The sequence below is a fragment of the Thunnus thynnus genome, chromosome 7 (genome assembly GCF_963924715.1).
Source record: "Thunnus thynnus chromosome 7, fThuThy2.1, whole genome shotgun sequence".
NCBI classification, from domain to species: domain Eukaryota; kingdom Metazoa; phylum Chordata; class Actinopteri; order Scombriformes; family Scombridae; genus Thunnus; species Thunnus thynnus.
Window position 1 is genome coordinate 12,519,217 of NC_089523.1, and position 18,047 is coordinate 12,537,263.

At 41.6% G+C, this 18,047-nt stretch overlaps 1 protein-coding gene across 1 annotated transcript in view; it reads left to right on the forward strand.

Annotated features, from left to right (window-relative positions):
* Positions 1–4,149: 4,149 nt before the first annotated feature.
* The window catches only part of LOC137186855 (cilia- and flagella-associated protein 337-like), a 38,324-nt gene continuing 24,426 nt past the window's right edge, over positions 4,150–18,047 (forward strand). The window contains exons 1-10 of the mRNA XM_067595889.1: positions 4,150–4,456; positions 4,696–5,004; positions 6,648–6,821; positions 7,368–7,451; positions 7,561–7,653; positions 7,816–7,987; positions 10,579–10,839; positions 11,291–11,439; positions 12,134–12,367; positions 15,312–15,476. Of these exons, the coding sequence (XP_067451990.1) occupies positions 4,376–4,456; positions 4,696–5,004; positions 6,648–6,821; positions 7,368–7,451; positions 7,561–7,653; positions 7,816–7,987; positions 10,579–10,839; positions 11,291–11,439; positions 12,134–12,367; positions 15,312–15,476 (1,722 nt within the window). The 5' untranslated portion in view covers positions 4,150–4,375. The remainder of the gene's footprint in view (positions 4,457–4,695; positions 5,005–6,647; positions 6,822–7,367; positions 7,452–7,560; positions 7,654–7,815; positions 7,988–10,578; positions 10,840–11,290; positions 11,440–12,133; positions 12,368–15,311; positions 15,477–18,047) is intronic.

Below are 18,047 nucleotides of genomic sequence, written 5' to 3' on the forward strand. Positions count from 1 at the left end.
CTCTGTGTCAATGAGAAGTCTGTCATAGGCTCCGGTTTGTAACACTGTCTCACACAGGCGAGTGATGGGGCACAGCTGCAATCGTAGACCCACCCAAGTCTTCAAAAACAAGTTGGCTTAAAGAGTACCTTCAAACCACATTTGTATGTGGTTGAAAGTCTGACAATGAAGGAAATCGCAAACAAGTAGACTGACTAGGTGAGTATAACGGTACTTCATCACAGTGAGTACAGTGCTGACCATCTCTAACATTCAAGGGTCTCTAAGAGTGGATATTTTTTTGTAAGTGCTACCCTAGCAGACATGAATACAGGACAATACAATCTTAAACTGATGTTTAGCAACTTATTTTAAAGTTTACCCAGACTAGAAGAACTTTTAAGCAGCAAAAGTTTAAATTTAGATGAGTTTACACAAATTTGACTGTGAATCTGAAAGTTTGACTGCAATGGACATGACAACTTTCCTTCAACCAAATGTAAAATAATGGGAATTGAAACTCCTCTAGAAGTCTTAAACAAGAGTCGGGAAGAGTTTGAAAAAGATTTTCAAAAGTGGGTCTCTTCAGATTTGCTTTGTTGTATGAATGTTTCATTTCCACTTAGTTGCCCTTCCATTCTCTTTCTTCGACTGCATCTCTTTCCTCCCAGTATGATCCGCACCAGTTTTTTTCCCATTCCAGCAACTTCATTCTTCTCCCTGTATAATAGTGGATTTTCCATGGTGGATTTGTGGTGGACTATTTTGGGCTCTGTGCTGGCTCCTACATGCACCGCTGTAATCCAATTGTGATAGTGTTAATTTTTAAAGCTTTATTATTGAAATTGCTGAGACCTAATTTTCTGATCCTGTCACCGTTGACGACCGCTGTAATCAGCTAATTCAGGTTATTCCAGGCCATTAAGTCACACACAGGGATTGGTCGTGGTCACTGAAGCAGCAGCAGGGAGGGAAGAAAGAGATAATATCTGTGTTGAATGTACAGCTTTTGTGTGCGTTCATGCTTACAATAATACAGGTGATACATTTGTTTTAGTTTAACAAATCCCTAACAGACTTTTTCCTCTTTTGCTGTGTGTGTGTACCTACAAGTGACCCACAGGATCTCCTCTCAAAGGCATTTGAATGGTACTATAAAGCCCTAGCAATGTGTGTTTTATTTTTGTTCTGGTCCAGGTTCACACCAGTTTTTTTTTTTGTTTCAATGCATGAACACTTTTATGAGTGGCAGTGGAATACTAATGTTCTTGTGAATTGTGTTGCTGTAGCTATGGTGTGTTTTGTGTGCTTTCACAGGTTGTATATCTGTGTAGGGGGTAATTGTACCTCTCACAGATTATCTTCTCTCCAGTGCCTAATCTGTGAATAGAAGAAACACACACATTGTGTTACATACAGGCGATAGGGCCAGGACTCACAAACACAACTCTTTTTGACTACTTGGTTGCCAGGAAACTTAGCCTGAGTCTTTGAGAGTGAGGCATAATAAAAGAAAAGAATTGTGCTTTTGTGTGTGTGTGTGTGTGGCTTCTGCCACTGTCTGGGCTTCTGGGGGCAGTTAGTTAACTCTCAGTGGGTGTGTGTGGTGCAGCCAGGGCTGTTAGCGTTGATTGCTTCTCAGACATTGCTGGCTTACAGAAACCTCTGGACACAAAGCTCGGACTCCTGCAATCAGCTGAATCTCCCACTGACAAGACCCGGCCAAGGCCAAGGCGGACTAACCCAAGGTTGAGGATTGTTTGAAATGTCATACATTTAAAAAAGAAGTAGTGTGTTTCACCACCTCGAGGCATGGGGAGTCTGGGACAGTTTGCTGTGTACGCCTATTGTGGGCTGAGGAGATGAAATTGGATGTCTTGGTAAGTCTGAATTTGTCATTAACTGTGTGTCTAGCTCTACTATTTGGACTCCATGATTAAAACTAGCTTGACTGAAGTGTGTGTGTGTATGTGTGTGTACAGTCCTGGCAACTTAGAGCTAACTTGACAGTGATGTTGCCAAGCCTAGAGCCTGTCATTAGGCAGCTATAACTTGGTGCTGAGATGTTTTTTTGGGCAGTTTGACAGCAGTGGATGATCTGTACAACTCTAATAAATCTCAAACTGAAATCCAGCAGTGACAGTTTTAAGAGGGTTTACTGAAGACCTGAAGGGGCCATCAAGGAAGAAGAGAGGCAACACTGGTAAGTGGGTTTTGTTTGACAACAGATATGACAGCACTGAACTGCATGTTTTATAGTTCAATTCATTATATAACAGTCTTATACATTTTTACTCACAGTAAAACTGCAGAAGAGGTTGCAATCAAGCTAACAGATGTTATATTGAAGGTCACATCCTGGCTTAAGCAATGTTGATTACAGTTGAACATGTTGAAAACCTTGGCTTCAAAACCCACATAAAAAGGGTCGGTAATAAAGTAAAGTTTGGTTTGGCAAATTTCAGGTTTACCAGAAACTTCCAATCAACTGAGGCAGCTAAGATATACTTCTACTCAATGCTTTCCTCCCACATCACCTCTTGTCTGATAAGTTGGTCTAACACACTCTACCGCTTTAAAACCACTGGAATCTTTATACAAACAAGCACTTAAAACTTTAGACAAGATGCCATTCAGTTTTCATCATTGTCATATTCTAAAGAAGTATAATCTGCTTAGCTGGGAAAACATCATCAAATACAAAAATGTCTGCCTAGTTTGTAAGGTTATGCATGGTTTAGCTCCTCCTCCTCCTCTGTCTGGCTTCATCAACTTCAAATCTACTCCAAACAGAACTACTAGAGGTGCAGGGGGGCTGCACAACCCCTCTCAGAAAATCTGCATTTAGCCAAGCTGTCTTTTCCTTCAGAGCACCACATCAATGGAATTCAGTGCCACAATCAATTAGAGAGTCTCCATCTTATTATTCATTTGAGTGTAATGTTAAGAAATGTCAACACTGATGCTGTTTTTATCCACCTTTAACATGATTGTAGTCACGTTTTACCCGTATCATCTGCTATTGGATTGTTTAACTGTATTGTATATGCTCTTAATCACAGTGTAGTATGTTTTTAACTGTTGTACATATTGTATTTATTGTATTATTTATATTATTCTAGGATGTGTAACAACATCAGGCAAAGGGACTGACTTTTGGCTAACTCATGTATGTTTACATTTGTTTGAATGTTGATTAATGTACACGGTCCCTTTTCAATAAAAAATAAATTAATTTAAGAATAAATTAAATTAAAAGTCAATCTTAGATATATTCTACTTTTGCTCAAACAGCAGTGTGTGTGGATAAGCTCAAAATACTGTTTGTGTGAATTTTATAAAACTGCACTTGTGTAATCTCATAAAGACTGACGCCAGCTGCTTGCCACAAAACAAGTCAGGATGTAGTTGATTAAAAGGGATCACGCCATTAAAAAAACAAAACATGAACAATATTGTCCCCAAGGTTTCATCATTCTTTCCATTAATTAGTGTAGCATAAACATATCTGTTGCAATCTACTACTTGTTGCCAGTGGTGTAATTAAAAAAAGTGGATCAACTACCATTTCAAGATCATGCTGCAGTTTATCAGCACTGTAAAAGAAAAAAGACAACAGCTTCAGCAAAGCATTGATTTTTTTGGCTTTCATTACAGACCCTGTCATCTAAATCTCAGCTCAGTTTGATGCCACTTCCACTGAATTTGTCTCATGAACATTTATGTCAGGCTAAAAATGAAACAGAGACTGTTATTCTTTCCTCTGCTGCCCTTTGTACTGTTGTGGAGAAGACATTTTCATCATCTCACATGTCACACTTAGACCTCAAAAGTGCTTTTAATCATTACAAAGGCTAATTTAACAAATACTACCTCTTATTCTCACTATTATTCATGCTGCTCATCTGCCTTACTTCAGTATTTTATTTCACATTGCCTGACATTTCAGTGACTTGACATGCTTTGGAAACCTGCCGCTGCCTCAAACCATTTCTGAGACATGATTTGGGGACCCATTCACCCACCTTTGAAAACCCCTGAGCTGCGGGAAATTTCTACTGAAAATGAAAGACCTTTACACACTGTTCAACACAGACATGTTTGGCTAGAGTGAAAAGAGCCAACAAAAGAACTCCGCCGCTGCCTTGACTCCACCGTATGATTATGGTGACATGACAACCTGCTGTGAAACAGATATGGAAGGTTACTAAGGGATTACTCAAGCCGGGAACATCTCGTTTTTTTCTGTTTTTTTTTTTTGTCACGTAACACCTAGAAATGCGGGGGAATCTATTATTTGACTGTGAGTCTTTAGCAGAGACCCACATACACACTCTTTACCTTCCTGACCTTGTCTGGTATGATGGTGATTGATTGACAGGTCTGAGCTGTAACCATGGGAACGAGGATGGAGGTGGCACAGCTTGAGAGCAGGATGAACACTGAAGACTATAGAAAGCTACAGAGCCTTTTCCTGGTGAGTCTTTGTCTGTTTTTTCAACAGCTTATTAATAGTCTCACATTGCAACCCTTTTAATTCACGTGGGCAACAATTAAAGAAGTGTGTTATAATTCACACTGTACCTTCTCTCTTTACCAGTATCTCATAATAACACACCTCCAAGTCTCATGAGAAACGCTCCAGAAACCCAAGAACAGTCTGCAGTACATTGTGTTCATCAGTGTGTAGACATATTGTGTTGGATCTTGATACAGGACACCTCAGGCGAATCACGGTCCTTGTCTAGAACTGAATTCATTGATCTGGCTTGTACATCAGTTGGTCGTGGCTCCAAGGAGGAATATGGCCTCCTGTTTGACAGTGTGGTAGTCACTCAAGAGCACCGTGGCCTCCTTTTGGACAGCGATGCCGTGAAGGAAGAAGGACGTGTCGACTGGGGAGGGCTGTGCTCTTTCCTTTTACTGGAGCTTTCTGATAAAGTGAAGAACACCAGAACTAGTAGCGTGCCTTGCTGGAAGCCACCACGCACTTTGACCTGTCCACATCGAGACCCGATACAAAAGGTAAATGGTCACTGACCTCTGAGAGAGTTAAGAATCAGAGATCAGTTTAGTATGAGCGTTAAAACATGTTGTCCATTTTAAACATATGATCTGTTGCAGCGTGTTATCTGAAAAACATTTTGACATTGACTGTCTGGAGAATCCAAAACTCTGCTGACCGGATGAAATTCCACATTATTAAACATTGTGTTAGGAAACGTTGGAAAGTATTAGGCTCTTGCTCATCAAAATGACACACCTCTTTCGAGATAAATGCCTCTGGACTCCTTTAAGTTTAACATCTATCAATTAATATGTAAATGAAGCGGCCGGTATAAAGTGCCTACTGCTGTGGATAAAGTGATGGCTCACCATTTTAATCTTTCAATCCTGAGAATGTCAAAATGTCAGAGTGTTGTGTCAGTTGTTTTCCAAACGGCAGGTTGGTTCTGACCCCTACAGATCGGCCTTAAAGAGACAGTCACACTGCTGTCACTTTGACCAGTAGAGTCTAACCTCTGTCCGTAACACTTATTAAAGTGACAATTGACAATGCATCAAATGAATATGTATAACACAAAAGGCGTCATTCATAGTGACAAACCCACATACAATTACCACCCAACTGTGCAGTTCCTCTCAGCTCTATGGAGCTTTTTAGTGTCTTTCAGCTCATTGAGTTGGTTTCACTGTCTGCAACTTTACTGCTTTGGTTCAGTCTCTCTGCTCTCAATGTTTTTAGCTGCAGCCGTTTCAGTGAAAAGCTCTGACGCACCCACTGATGCTACCTGCCCAGCGTCAGACAACAGACAGGCATAATAGCAACCAGTTCGTGAACATATGAAACATTAAGAAGCTAAGCCAGATATTTTTCTCCGGAGTTGGTGGAGACTAAACCAGAGCTAAAAGGAGAGAGCCTATTGATTTATATTCACCAGCTCACCAGGAACATAACTCAAAATTAATGCTAACACTGCTTCATGTCTGCTGGATGTGTAAATAGGCTATCACATTCACCACAACTTGTGGTTATAACTTTTTCTGCAAGTGGCCGAAAAATTAATGCTGCTTTAAGTAATTAATTCAGAATGAAGTCCTAAAGTCCTGCCAGACCTCCAGTTAAGCTTAACTAGTTCCACTAGTGTTTGGTACACCATGTATTTTTCCAGAAAGAGTTTTTTTTTTAACATCAGTCTCACTGAAAAGTTGAAACATGATTCTGGGATTTCCATATTGAAATACAGGATATCTGAAATATTTTAAATTTATCTTAAAGGCTGTGACCTCAATTTTACTCATGAAGGTTACATTAAAATGTTACACATTGCCTATGAAAAGCACTGAAGCTGTCCTGAAGGTCAATTTTGCAATAGTGTGAGATCAGTAGAGGGGTTTCTGTTATTTTGCCAAGTCTCTATGCTTGTCTAGGTCAAAGTATGTTGCTGTTGGTGCCCTGGTAGCCTGCTGGTTAAGATGCATACCACGCAATCGCAACATCCACAGTTCAGTTCCAGCTGTGGACCTGCGTTGTGTGTCACACCCTTCTCTCTACTCACGTTTCTTGTCTTTCTACAATTTCGACTTTAAAATAAAGGAGAAAAATATCCCCCAAAATAATCTTAGATGGGATGTTGTTGTTTTGTAATGTCCTCTGATCTCCCCAGGTGTTGTACCTTCAGAGTTCAGGTCAGTACCTGACGGTGAGTAAAGGAGGAACTGTGGGGCTGTGGGCTGGAGAGGACGTGTCTCTTCTGCACACACATCGACTGCAAAACAGCACAGTCAGACCCAAAGACCTCTGGGTCACAGATGTGGTGCTGCTGCCCAACGTGCACAAGGTGATCACTTTTAGAAAGTCACATAATAATAGATCAGTCAGTCAAATAATTGATCGGTATCCTGGTTATGTGGACACATTCATAATGCACATCCTGTAGCATAGTTTACACACTTGAGAAAATATTATTCATGGAAATAAATATAGAACTAAATAATTGATAGGAAGTCTGAATTATTGGTACAGATATTGTACTGCACAGAGCACACAAGGTAAACAAGCACTCAATCAATTAATTATTGATCTGTAGTTTTGGTTAATGGCATTGCAGATACATGAAGCAGTTGCATAATGTTTAGAAAATAAACATTCATTTTTCAGTAATGATACCATCAATTATTGATCAATACTGTTAATTAGCATTCTTTAATCTTCAGATTAGTGGGTGACAGATGTGATACTGTTGTTGTATAACACACATGGAGATATTCCAGTCTTGCACCAATTGTCAGTCAAAAATATTGTTAAATCATTAATATATCATAATAGTGAGATTTCTGTCTGTACAGTATGTCTCTCTGTTTCATTCCTTTTTCCTTGTTCTCAGGTAGCTGTGTCATTCACAAGTAAGGAGGTGTGTTTTTATGACATACTGTCTAAACCAGACTTCAGCTGCAAGTATAAACTTCAGGTGAGAGCAAACAAATCATCTCCCGAAAAAGAATAACACTGTATCTAGTAATAATAGAAAAAGTAAATATTCTCTTAATGGAAGTGGAGTATATTTCTCTCCTCTCTAGGGTTTGAAGTTTACTCCGTGGTGTCTCGACTACTGGGTGGATCTCTCTCACCCAGACCAGGCTGTCCTCACTATAGGAGACACTGGAGGACAGGTGATACACAGATAGAAAAACAAAAGCAATAACATACAATATATAGAGTGGGGAGGAAGAGAATCAGGGGGGAGGCAGAACACAGTCAAGAGTGTGTTTATCCATGCCATTGCTCCATGACTGTGTGCTTGTGCATGTGTGTGTGTGTGTGCGTTTTCCCAGGTCAGTGCTTTATATTTCACCTCAGCCCAGATCTCTCTGTTTGAGAGACTCAGTCTGCGGACGAACTCGGAGTCAGCAGACATCATCCTATGGGATGATCTGGTTAAAGGAAAACATCGCTCCTGTTACACAGTGACACACCGGGCACATGAGCCAGCCTGGGTTAGAAAAGGTAGGAAATACAAGCACACACATGGACACATAAGATTTCCATGGTTCCAGTGTCTTGTCTCAGTCAGCATCCATCTACTGTTTCATATTGTATGTAAATGAAGGGGCCAGTAGAAAGACATCACAATAGTAACAACATGTCAAAATATGTTAAAGCTGGTATTACCCAGCTGTTAAATTAAATCATTGGACCAAAATCCTGCTGTTTTTCTGTCATGCTAAAAGTTAAATGCATTTACCCGGAGCCTCGTGTCTAAAATAGCAACAGCAACTTAAAAGCCAGGAAGCATGAAAATCTCCCGCTCACATGACAGAGAGAGAAAAAAATGAGAGAAAACACTCTGCGTGTCACACTTTCACCTTGACACCTGTGATGAGAGCACCTGTCTGTGCTTGCTTGCTCACTTTTTCAGTATCACTACAATGACGGCCTATGCAACACCGTGGAAAGGCTTGGGTGTGTCTCTGTCACTGATGCACACACACACACACGCACTGAGTCCTGAGTCATCCACTTTATAGTCTTACATAGCCAGGCCTTTGACTATTGGCGTAAAGTTTGAGCTTGAGGTCTGGCCTCCTGAGACTCCACTCTTCAGCTCAGCCTGTGTGACAAAGAGGTCGCTTAGTTGTATCTCGATTACATCATTCGGCTGGAGTCCCTCTGAAGAGTCATTGGGCTGTTTGATAATGATTCAGCAGAGGCAGCACTCTGAGACTAGCCTCGCTGAAAGGGGAGATCCTGATAAAGGGGCAAAAACAAGAATAAAGCACATATAAATAAGCACAACAAACGGGAAAACAAAGGGAAAACAAGAAAAGGGGAAACAGGGGAGACAATGCCAAAACATTAAAAAGCATCGGGTAATTGAAATTTTTCAGACAGTGTGTGTGTGTGTGCATGTGAAACACTAAGAGAAAATGTCTGTTAAGGCTTGCTGTGTGTGTGTGTATGTGTGTGCCTCTGTGGTGTTTTGAGAGTGTGAGAAAAGAAGGGAGGGAGCGAGCGCGAGTGTGTATGTGTGATTGCATACCTCTGGGGTGCTTGTGCTGTTCTTTTGAAGTTGCCCACCCTGCAGTGTGAGGGGGCTGTGTACCATTAGACATGGCTGGTTATCCAGACCTCCAAAACCTTCGAGCTCGTGAGCCACCACAAAGAGGGGAGGGAGGGTGTGAGGGGAACAGAAAGGAAAATTGAGAGGGAATTAGGAGGAAATTGGGATGGACACAGACCCGTAAGGACAAGAAAGGAGACTTGTAGGAAGTGTATGTTTTGTGAGTGAGAAGTGCATTAACATATCCTCACAATGCTGTGATCAAAGAAATGAAAAACAACATTAAGGATAAATGTGAAGGTAACGTAAAACATCCCCATATGTGCAACAATTTGTTGCAGAATGAAAAGGTTTGCTTTGATACAGATATACAGTGACTCCTGCTGTTCCTTTTTAAATTCTAAACTCCTCTGAGCAATAAAAGTAACATTACTGGCTACAACAGGCTAAGGCATTGATGTTACGTGTCTGGGTCTGCATCACAAATAGTTTGATTTATCATTTGTATGTGTCAGTGAAAGAGAGAAGGACTCATTAATCAATGATGAGTCATGCAACGCTGTCTGAAAATCCACTGATCTTTTCATTCGTGAAGCGGAGAAACGATTTGATGTATGAAACGTAATCAGATGTAATTATTTGCCCTAGCTATGCGGCTGATCTTTGACCTGAGACTGTCACATGCCATCTCCCAACCCGCACTTATTTGTGCAGTCTTTGAAAAGCTAAGCTGCCTCTAATAGAGACGTGTGGCATCCAATTTAGATGTTCTCAATCAAAGTTTTAATTGAGATAGATGGTGATGCAAGATCCATCCACTTTCTGTAATACCAGTGAGCAAATCAAACTGGCCTAATTCTATGCTGCGCTGAGCACCTGCGGATTGGTTGGTTTTAATATACAGCAGGGTTGCGGTCAATGCACATTTAGCACAGCACATTTCAGAAAGTGGATGTCCTTTAGAGTTCTGGTGGTGAAAACATTTTAGTATAAGCAGCAATGAGTATCTAATATGAAGAAATGAAATAAAATAAGAAGTGTTTCATCATCAAAATATGTTGCAATGTAGTTTTACACTGAATTTGTTGAAGTTAAACTGAATTCAGCCCATCTTCCAGTAACTTCTGCTGCACTATTAGCTGCTAGTGGGGCTGAAAATGGAATAGAAACTGCGCAGATAACATTTAACGGATGAAGCTTATTTGTTTTCTGTCATATCGAGATGTTTTCTCTACATCGTCACACATTCCCCCATGGTACGTGGAGACATACAGTTGTTTCTGGTGTGTCTCAAACCACAGGCACCACCATAAATTCACTGTAACAGGTGATATGTTTTTTTCAAAAATAGGTTTCAGTTCTACATTTGAAACCAGCTGTCTCACCAGTACCTGATGTAGTGTTCATATATTACAAGCAATAGATTTATGATTATGATATCTACCAGACAGTAGGAACTACATAAAAGAGAAAAAAAAAAAAAAAAAACAGAACCAGAGGTGTTAATTTAATTGCCTAATTGTCTATGTGTATCCTGTATTCTTCCAGTTTCAAATTGAACTGAGTACATTTACAGTCTCTGTCACACCTAATTTACTCTCGCTTTCTGATCCTCTCCTGCCTCCTGCAGTACGTCACCTGGGCTCACTGGAGGCCTTTGTGTCATGCAGCACCAGAGCGCAGAGCAGCATGGTAATTGGCTGGATGGAAAAGGAGAGCAGGAGTCTACGAGTCACTACTTTCTTTACAAAGAGGGGAGTGTGGGACATGGACTACCACCGTGTACTTAATCTGATAGGTGAGGACAATCGTGTGCTATGGGCCAAAGATTTATTTATGATGTAAAAATGAATAGCAAGTGTGTTTCATCCTTAACTTGTCATGTCCAGGACTTTACAATCTGTATAAAATATAACACCCTTTATCCTTCAACCCTCAATTTGAATATGAGAAGGGGATGTATTGTGTGTGTTATGTGCCTTTGTTGGTTGCTATGGTTAAAAAGACGCTTAAAAATATCAATACAGATGCAGAAGTTCTGTTCAACCAAACAAAATACCTAACAACACTATTCCATGCGCACACAATCAATGACAATTCATGCAACGCTGACTCGTCATTGATTGATTAGATGCATCAAAACCATCAAATGCCTCATTGAACACTCAATTGGTTGTAGAGGACTGAAAACAGTATGGTTTCCTTTAATTAATTGCAGTTCTAATTCGAGCCAATCTGATTGTTTGTAGCCACAGCAGGTGTGGACCATCAGGTCCTGCTGTGGAACCCTTATGTGACCTCAGAGCCAGTGTGCGTGCTCAGTGGGCATGCAAACCCCATCACCGCTGTTCGCTTTATGCAGACCAAGCAACAACTGCTCAGCTACTCCAAAGATAAGGTAGGAGTGTGTGTCTGTGTGTGTGCAGTGCTCTGCTAGAGAAGATAATGTAATGATAAAGAACCCTATCATTGTAGTATTAATTGTGATACCTTGCTATAATTACTGCCGAGGTAGGGGGCCCAATCAGATAATTGGTAGCCTGTTTCCCACTGTTGCCTTTATAAGAGCTGGTGTTTTTTTTTTTTTTTAAATCAGCATCATTCTTTCAACCCTGCTTTTCTCTGTTGCAAAGAGGATGTTGGTGCTTGTGCTGCCTTTCCTCTCCCTGTTGTAGCACGGTGCATGTTTGCCTTCTCTTTGGTTTTTCTGAAGAGAATGAATATTTTAGAAGTGATTTGTGTTCCATCTGCCTTCTGCTCAAACACCATCTGCCATCACAAGAAGCTCTGAAAGCTTTACCTCAGTTTCCTCTGGAAGAGCTCCTGCACCAGCGACAGTCATCTTGTTTTGTGCTGTAAAGCAATATGGAAAAGTTGTTGTGAATTCTGATTAAGAGGCACTCAGTGCAGAGGCTGCTAGAGCAGACAGTCTTCGTAGAAAAGGTCCTGTTTGTATAGTATTTATGATAATGTCCCAGAACCTGATGTAATAATGATTGCTCTTTATAGTAATAGTTTGTTTTTTGCGCATGTGATCATTCATGCACTCCTCTGCCTTTACAAACATACAAATTCCTCTGTTGTCGTTCCAGGTCCTGTGTCTATGGGATGTGTCCAGTCAGCTGTGCGTTCACCGTCTGGAGGGTGTCTTCCCAAAGACACAGGAGGACACACACACCCTCCTGTTCCTCCACGAGGAGCATCAACTGCTCCTGCTCTCCTTCAACAGCCTACTTCTCTTGCTGGAGACCATGAAGGAGGAGAAGAGGACCAACAGCCACGAGCACCCTGTTACTTGTGTGCTCTATAACAGTCGGTTCAGACAGGTGTGCTGTGACTTCATTTTCCAGAGACGGAGTGGGGGAGATGGACCTAATGACATATTACAGCAAAATACAGTATGATAGATGTGTAGTGCTATATGGGCTATGCTATTGTGGTGGTATTAAAAGGGACATATGCTTTTTGTAATTTTCTGTTATTTTTATACTTTTATGATGTCAGATGTCAATGTTAAACATGGTCAAAGTTCGAAAACTTGAGGTGAACAATGTATGTATGTAAAAATGCTCCCTGGAAGTCAAAAGCCAGGGCCTTGGCCTGCTCTGAACACTTTATTTCAATCAATCAATCAATCAATTTTTATTTATATAGTGCCAAATCACAACAAAAGTCATCTCAGGGCACTTCACACAGAGCAGGTCAAGACCGTACTCTTTAATTTACAGAGACCCAACAATTCCCCCATGAGCAAGCACTTGGCGACAGCGGTAAGGAAAAACTCCCCTTTACGAGTAGAAACCTCAAGCAGTACCTGGCTCTTGGTGGGCGGCTATCTGCTTTGACCAGTTGGGTTCAGAGAGAGAAAGAAAGAGGGAAAGGTGGATGGTGGGGCGGGGGGCAGAATAACAACAATCATAACAACAACGACAACAGCAGCAACCAGGGAAGGATGCCAACAGGACTGTGAAGGACCGCGAAGGCTCGGCCTGGAACCCAGGGTTTCCTGGGAGATGAGAAAGCACAAAAAAAACTCCGGGGAAGAAGCAAAGTTAGTGGCATGCATTGATGTTACATGAATGCATACAGATGGAGAGGAGGAGGAGGAGAGAGGAGCTCAGTGCATCATGAGAAGTCCCCCAGCAGTCTAGGCCTATAGCAGTATAACTAGGGGCTGATCCAAGGTGAGCCTGGTCGGCCCTAACCATACGCTTTATCAAAAAGGAAAGTTTTAAGCCTACTCTTAAACATAGAGAGGGTGTCTATTTGCAATGTTACCTCTACTTTCTCCTTGTGATGACTTCAGATTGTTTCCGTATGCCCACAAATGGCTGTCTGTTCCGTAGCCTTTGTTGCTAAAGTTTTTGCTAGGGTTGTCCACGTTAAACAACGTTAAACAATCAGAACAGAGTGGGCTCATCAGTAGGGGGGCCTTACAGAGACAGGAGCTAAAAGCCTGTTTCAAACAAAGGCTGAACTGAAGGTCTGCATAAAGAAGGAGTTTTATGAACTATAAATCACACAAAGATATATCACTAGAGCCTCAGAACATAAATATAGACCTGCAAATGTGCATGATATGTCCCCTTTAATACTGGTGATGCATGTAGTAACTGAACAGAAAACTCTGATGAACTCTGTACAGGTTTAATACAATGATTCAAAGATACATCTTAGGATGCGCTGGACACATCATCAGTGATGATTCCTGAGGTCATTGGGTGTTTTGGGTCTTTCAACATCATACACCCTCGCTCAGGTGACCCAGCCAGGGTTGATCAGACACTGGCTTGTGTCCTAGCAGCATTGGCCCATGGATCACACCTCCTGATCCAAAGCCATCTGGAGGCCCTCTCTGCAGCCTCTGTGGTGGAATTGGTGACTTTCCTTTTTTGCAGCCCCAGTGATGCCAACTGGAGTGTAGACCTTGCACAGTGAATTGCTAGAAAAGCCTCTACACCCCACTTTGATGGGATCACAGTGAGCCCTCCAGCCTCTTCTCTGGCACTGATCCACCAGCTCTTGGTAGTTGGACCACTTCCGCTCATTTGCCTCTTCAATACAGTCCTCTCAGGGAACTGTCAGCTCTATAGGGAGCACCTGCTTTGAAAAGGCTGATGATAGCACCACGTCTGGCCTCATTGAAGTTGTTGTAACATCGTCCGCGAACTTGAGCTTCCTCCTCAAGACAATCTGCAGCTCCCAGTCTGACACAGAGATAAGCAGACCGGTTGCTAATCTGGGCTGTGACTGAGGCTGCTTTCTAGCCCTGACAAAGGGGATGTTCCTCTGGCCATGGACATGTTTGTTGTTGGCCACAGCTTTGGAGATGGCCTCTACAACTGTCTTCAGCACCTGGTTGTGTCACCAGTGGTAGCAGCCCTCCCCCAGGGGCTGTTGGGAAGCTGCTTAGGATGTGCTCGAGTGAACCTTTTCCGGGGCACAGAGGACAATCACTCTTGCCCCAGATGTGGAGATTTGCTGGGCTAGATAGGAAATCATACATAGCTTGGACCATGAATCTGCTGGGGTTCTGCCTGCCAGATATCAGTCGAAGATATCTTCCTCTCCAGTGCACCCTCCAACCTCCCTGCTGCCACATGCCAACCTTCCTGCTGGTCCTCCTCAACACCTGCCTGCACCTCCTCCAGAACTAGATGGTGTCTGTCCTTGCCATGGCCTTATCATAGCTGGGTTGTGGGATGACTCCCAACCCTGCCTGTCCTGTTGCCACCATGCCCACCAAAGCCCTGTGTCCCCTCTGAGACAACGGAATTTAAAGAACTAAGTTTGACTAGAGGGGGAAAGTATCATGATTTGATACAGTTTGATATAACTGTGACAATACATGGTGAAATTCAGAACAGATTTTATAATGATTTACTCTTTTTGTGTCTACTTCTATGTCATTATTATGTTTTCTTCCCTTTACCCCACTGCTAACAAAGCTGACATTAGTTTCCCACACAGTGTAGGAAAACCGCACAAAACAAATAATAGCTAATGCATTCACCCATTGTTGAATACCTTATTTTGAGAAAAAAAATAAAAAATACAGTCCCTCTCTTTTATTCCCCTTTGACAGCAGCATCAGTTGTACATTTCTTCAGTGGTGGCTTGGCACTAAAATAAAGTGAAACAAAGCATGGAAAATGGTTCAGCTTTGTCATTAAAGAATACATCAGTGGAACCTGCATTTTCTCGCCACATAAAATAGATCAAACTCCTTTTGATGATTGATATCCTCTCTCTCGCTCTCTCTTTGCGCAGGTAGTCAGCAGTGACTCTGCCTCCACTGTGATCTGCTGGCTGGCTGACACGGGCCAAAAGGTCAAGCAAATCCGCGGTTGCCACGGCAACGCTGAGATCTCTGCCATGGCCCTAGATGGCACGCAGACCCGGCTGTTTACTGCAGGCACTGACGGAGAGGTCAAAGTATGTGGACAGGCACGCACACACACACACACACACACACACACACACACACACACACACAAACTTCAGCTGTGAAGCATACAGCCACAGGTCAATCCTCATATAGATGCAAAAATATGAAATGCACTGACTGAAATGCAAAGGCTGGGACTACACCTAAAAAAATTAATGCTTCATTACCTTTAGTCATAATTTATGAAAAGGACAAAAGACCCACTGTGTTTCAGCACACAGTGTGCACACAGTTCTTGCCCAATATAAAAGTTTTAGTGGGCAAAAAGAGCAGAGACTAGGGCTTTTCACACTGCATATTCTTAGCCCTGGGCTATGAGTTGACCCTGGGATGACTTAGCCCCTTTTCACACACACATTGTTAACCCCGGGTTAACCTAAGCCCAGGGCTATATGATTCACACTGCACTTCTACTAGTTCTGGGTTAACACACACGACAAATGTTTACATTCTAGGATGATGTGTGACTACTCCACTGTTTACTTTAGCCCCGTTTCACACTGGCACCTTTTAGCTCCGTGTTTAGTCCATTTTCAGGGGATAACCCCTCAAACTCAGGGCTAACCTTGCTCCGGGAGCAGGGCCAGAAAGCTCTGGGCTAAAGTCGTGGTTAGCCCACTTTGGGATGTGCCAGTGTGAAAGCTTTCTTAGCCTGTAGCTAAAAAGGCTCTAAGATTGATTTTAGCCCTGAGCTAAGTGCAGTGTGAAAAGCTGGTCAGAGAGACAGCATGCTCTATTTGAAAATACATGAAACTTGTTTTATTTAATTTTCAGTGGTTGCACTCTCTGTCTTGCCTTTTGTTTTTAGAGATATACTTATGCATCAGTGGGATAGTGTGTGTTTGTTTTTGTATGTAGAAAGTTAATTTTCTACCTTTCTCTGTCTGTATACCCTCTTTCTGGGGATCCAATACAATATAAGAAATGTAGGTGCAACAGGGTTATTCAGATCAATTTTGGGCTATCAGAAATAATCAATAATTACATTGAGTAATAGAATTTAATTTACATTAAATTCACCTTGGGGCACCACCCAGAGAAGGGAAAACAATATCCAGTTAAGTCATTCAGTCTCATAAATGGTTCATCATAAATTTTGGTATCTTAATTAATAATTAAAATGATCAAAATAAAGGGGGAATCCTGGTTAAATGATTAGGGCCTAAATCCAGTTATAACCTTCTTACAACAACGTTTATAACAATGAAATAACAATACACTGCAGAAAATTGGGAGTACTTTGTATGGCAGAGGATGGCTTTAACAAATATCCAGGCAAAAACCATCAATGACAACTTCTTGTTATAATAAAACAGGGTTTATTACACTTAAACAGCAATAACTATGCAGCCAATACTATTTAAATATAACAAATACAAGCCACAAATTGTAAATCTTGGCTAGTGGTGTAACTATACAAGTATGTGTGTGTGTGCATGTGCACGGGTGTGTGTGATAAGGGGAGACAAAAGGAAAATGGCGGGCTTAGATTTGGACCCAAAATGGCAGGAGTGAGATCACGTGTGTGTGTGTGGAAGGAAATAAACAAAAGGGAAGATAACAGATTTGGACCCAAAATGGTAGCTTGGACCCAAAATGGCGGGATTGAGACCACATGTGTGGAAGTGTGGAGAAAAAAGGAAATGGCGACTAGGCAGGAGAATTTGAAATCGGCCTGAGTCTAGAATGAAACCTTTTGAGCTACTCACTCACTCTTAATGCTAGTGTTGGAATACCAAGGTGGGGAAGTGTGTGTATGTTAGTAAAGAAAGAGAGACAGGGAAACGTACAAGGGCTAATCTGAGTGAAAACCGCTACAGTGACTAGAAAGTGTTGATGCCGATTCCAATTATATATTGATATCTGTGTCAATACTCACATTATTAAACAGGTCAGGTATCAGAGGTGACAGATCCATATTAAATACAGTTTTCTATCACTGTTATTGTAATTCAATGTTTCCACCAGCAGTGAGATTCATAAAGTCACTGCAGGGCTGCAGAACAGTTTTTTGTAACACTGCATGGCCTCATGTTACCTTTAAATAAAAATGATTCCACTGAGCTCCATGCAGTGAAGTATAGAGATTTTAAATTTGGGAAAAATAGAGCACAGATCAATATCAGCAGATAGCCTGAGTCAAGGTAAAAAGCTTTCCTTCCACAGAGATGTGTGTCTTTTGTGCACAGGGTCATTTCTTGCACAGGATTTCATTTTTTCACAATCTAATTATATTTCAAACGTGCTGTTGGCACTCTGTGGCTGTAGTGTCACTCCAGAATCAAGCACTGCATAATGACTCCAAGCTTTAGTGCAATTGTTCTCAACAGATAAATGAGATAATTATGCATATCGTAATCAATATAATCAACCACATCAGCTCTCTAACCCCCATGAACCCTTGTGAGAATGAAGCCATGTGTATCCTGCACATGTGCAAGTGCAGACCCATTAAGTATACACTCACAGTGCACGAGTCATCCTCAGCAGAAGAAGGAGGCACCCCATGGGCCAATTAGTAACAAGATGCATCATCTCTCCAATTTTCATCAACATTG